Source organism: Pecten maximus, chromosome 19, assembly GCF_902652985.1.
Source record: "Pecten maximus chromosome 19, xPecMax1.1, whole genome shotgun sequence".
NCBI classification, from domain to species: Eukaryota; Metazoa; Mollusca; class Bivalvia; order Pectinida; family Pectinidae; genus Pecten; species Pecten maximus.
Genome location: NC_047033.1, coordinates 6,391,311 through 6,395,324, shown reverse-complemented (window position 1 = coordinate 6,395,324; position 4,014 = coordinate 6,391,311). Strand labels below are relative to the sequence as shown.

General features: G+C 35.6%; 1 protein-coding gene across 1 annotated transcript; it reads right to left on the bottom strand.

Annotated features, from left to right (window-relative positions):
- Positions 1 to 2,224: 2,224 nt before the first annotated feature.
- LOC117318067 lies at positions 2,225 to 3,790 on the bottom strand. The gene has a single exon (XM_033873069.1). It carries the CDS (start codon positions 3,788 to 3,790, stop codon positions 2,225 to 2,227), a length of 1,566 nt encoding a protein of 521 aa, XP_033728960.1.
- Positions 3,791 to 4,014: the final 224 nt, after the last annotated feature.

The window sequence follows — 4,014 nt, the reverse complement described above, 5'->3', positions numbered from 1 at the left end:
AAGGTCACTGTTACTGTTTCTAGAAGAGCCTGTAGGGGACATGTGTTGCTTAAGCAATACGCAGTGTGCTTTTTTAGGATAACTGTGGATTTATCATCGTTTTAGAACAGACTGGCAGATATGTTACCACCAAATACAGAAATCAGGTTCAATGTATGACCCATGTTTAAAATATTAATTGTTGAAATTAACCCTCTTTGCTTTAATTCTGCTACTAGTTTATCTGTGACAGCAGAAATACATGTACTGTTTCAATACACAGCCTGATCAGTTCCATGTGAATTAAAATGCAAAGTTTGTTCAACCTGCTGAACACCAACAATGTTGGATGAAACATATTTTTATGTATACATTTAATTTAACTGTATTTTACCATTACCTGTTGCATGCACAACTGAGCTTGAATGAACTTTGCATTATGAAAGAGAAAAGAAATATTACAAACAAGTTATACAACATTCCACAAACATTTTAATTTGAGACCGTAACTGTCTATAAAACACTTAGTATAAATATTTCATTCTATCCAATAACACAGAAACATCACTATAACAAATCTAGATCACATTCACTCAAAATATAACAAAAGAGTCCTGCACATTCACTCATAATATAATAATAGGGTCATTCACATTCACTCATAATATAATAATTAATAGAGCCATTCACATTCACTCATAATATAATAATAGAGTCCTTCACATTCACCAATACTATAATAATAGAGTCCTTCACATTCACTCATAATATAACAAAAGAGTCCTTCACATTCACACATACTATAATAACAGTCCTTCACATTCACTAATACCATAATAATAGAGTCCTTCACATTCACTAATACCATAATAATAGAGTCCTTCACATTCACTCATACTAAACAAAATTATTCATTGATAGGATGTGACAGTATCAAGCTTTAGTGTTATAATAAAACAGTACTGGTATAAAGGTATTAGAATCCCTGTCATCTTTACAGTACTCATTCTCAATTTTTAGACTCTCCAATTACTACTTACACATCTGACATACATAGTTAAAACCATTTTTACATAGTCTTTGTACTTTCAAATAAACAAATACACTGTATCAGATTGATTTACTCTTGTGCACCAAACACTAACATATGAACACACACACTGCTCCATAATCTAGTGTTTAAACCCTATATAAACTATCTGGTACATGCATTTTAAGCGAACAGTAGCAATATTATGACAAGAAAACCTGTGGAAATTATATTATTTAATACATAATGTCTAATTTAACTATTTACATATCACTTGAACATAGCTACGTCATTTCGCTTTGACAAAATGATTAATACCCTTGTAGATCTAAATAAAGAACATGCGAAATAGAAATAAATTCTTGGTACTCAATTCTAAATAACACATGCATGCTTTTATAAAGATTATAAAGTTCATCTCCTGAGATATAGATATTCTAGTATGATATTTGATAACATATCAAACATTATCTGAATGGAGACGGATGTGACAGATTTTTCAAATTATAAAGCTGAGGGTTTCCACAGAGATGTTACAAATTACAACTAGTATATAACATGAACAAAGAAGAGTCTTTCAATTGATTAGTTTAAGGACATTGATATATAACATATTTCTTTATACATGACCGGTCTACATTTCAACTTCAATCTAATATACTGGTGTCACAAAACTAGATGTAAATCAGTCAGTTCACTCCTCTGGTTCACTTTCTCCATCAGAATCATCCATCAGAACAGGGACTGCAGCATCAGCAAGAAATTCTGCCCAATTTCTCACCCCAGATATTTTATCAAGGTGTCTAGCATACCCGAGATACCACAGTACAGAAGATACATGGGCACAAGCTCCAACAACACGTGATCCAGCTTGACATTGGCAATACCAAGACTTAACAAGTACCTGGTCATACTCAACCCACAGCAAATATTTTTTGGCAGAGATGTGACGACTTTGAATAGACACACGAATGATACCGGAGATACTCTCATCAACCATTAATGTATAATCACCATTTTCTAAGTGTTCCTGGGTGTAGCTGCGGGCCATCTTTAGCTGGTAAACACCCAAAGTGATGTTACGCAGGTCATCCTCAGATAAGGAAGGGAAATCAACCACTGCATCATCTGCCTCCATGATGCTGTTCTTCTGTCTAGACTTTCTTCTCTAACTCGTTCCTGCAAACTGTTCTTGTCCTTTGCCAGTACTCTCATTTAAGCAGCTAGGATCTGATCAGCATCATGGTCTGCACTGTTCAATGGAGGTCTGTATTTATTGCATAACGCTGCAACTATGTGGACAAAGTCTCCAATATAGGGAATCTGTGTGTTGGGTACAGTGTTGGAAAGATATTTCCATTGTTTAATCCGACCGTTCACAGACTCTACCACCCAACGTACCTTTGTGACAAGCCGTGATGTGTTTGCCTCTACTGTAGTATACTGCTTTTGACCTTTAGGTAAAAACACTGGCATCTCAGACTTAATTCCTAGGTCTTGAAGCATTTCTACTGCATCTCTGAATCCTCTGTCAACAACAATGATGTCTTCTTCTGTTAACCAGTTCATCATGTTTTCCATATTTCCTTGTACTGCATGTTTAATAATCCCAGCATCATTATTCTTGGAATCAGACAAATAAGGACCCATGACAGACACAATATAGCCTGTTGTAGTCACATACACCATTGGCTTGACTAGAGGTCGGTTCTTATAAGTGTTGTAACTACGCCGCTGAAACTGGAAGTTCCCACTCTTCTGGATGTAGATATATGTTCCATCTATTACTAAGATAGCTGGAGGATTGCTAAAATTTCCAAAAAGCTCTTCTGCTAATGGACGGGTATGTTTACTGATAACCTTTTCTCTGGATATGTGCTGGAATCCAAGAAATTTTGGTACAAAATTAAAACACAGTGCCTCTCGTGCTGAATGTATGGCCCGTCTTATCGCTGATTTCCCAATGTTAAACATGGTTGACATCAGTCTATTGGATAATCCTGTGCGAAGTTTGACTAGCAGTACTGATAGGCAGGTTTGGCTTGTCCTATTCTTAGATGACTTCACGGTAGAGATATACTGGCTTAGATCCTCAAAGTCATTTTTAGATAGGCCAGTCAGGCTAACGTAGTCCCCATCAGTTAAAGAATTTGGGTCATCAAAGTCAATCATCTTCTGTTCATTTCTTATTGCTATGGCACGAACATTGTCAATCAAACTGAAAATCTCAGTACGATTAAAGCAAGATTTTGCATTGTCAGCATCTTTGATTACACCTTTTGCTTCTGTTGAAAAGTAGCCATCAGAATTAAGATGATTGGGACAGCATCTTGTTCCAGAAATGATAAGGTGTCCTTTCTCCACGAAAAGTCTATAACGTGATTCTAGAGATACAGTCACTAACTTTGGTCCCCTTCTTTTACATACAACGCAAGTTGAATGACTATTTCCTGATGCAGCAATAGGTAAAATAATGTTTTTAGGACTCTGTAACGTTTGCATTGTTTTACGTTTCTTTGGTGGTTGATAGGTTGGGTCTTGACTCTCATGCTGTGATGGAAACTGACTTGAAATGTTGCTGTTATCAGATAGGGAAACAGATCTGGTGTATTTTCTGTAACACTTGCTACAAGAAACATCATCTAGTGCAACCTCTACAAGGTAGTTCTTTTTAAGGAAATCTGTATACTTTCTATTTGAAGAAACAGGTCGCCGATCCCCAGGCTTTGTCCTTTTATTGCACAAAATGCAAGGGTAACTCTTGGGACCAGCCCCAGGCATTTCTGAAAGAAACAAGTTTGTACTTTAGTTTACTCAGCTTTATCAAATATTTGTATGTACATGTCAATAATATAAATACTGTAATACATATAAATAAGTCTGCCTTTTCTTTTCAGTCCAACACCAGACAGAAAGATGTCTGTATCTTAATTAAATATTTGTTTATTTGAAATAGCATATCGGTATGATTTGAAGAGGTATCTGTATTTAGAAGAAAATAGAGA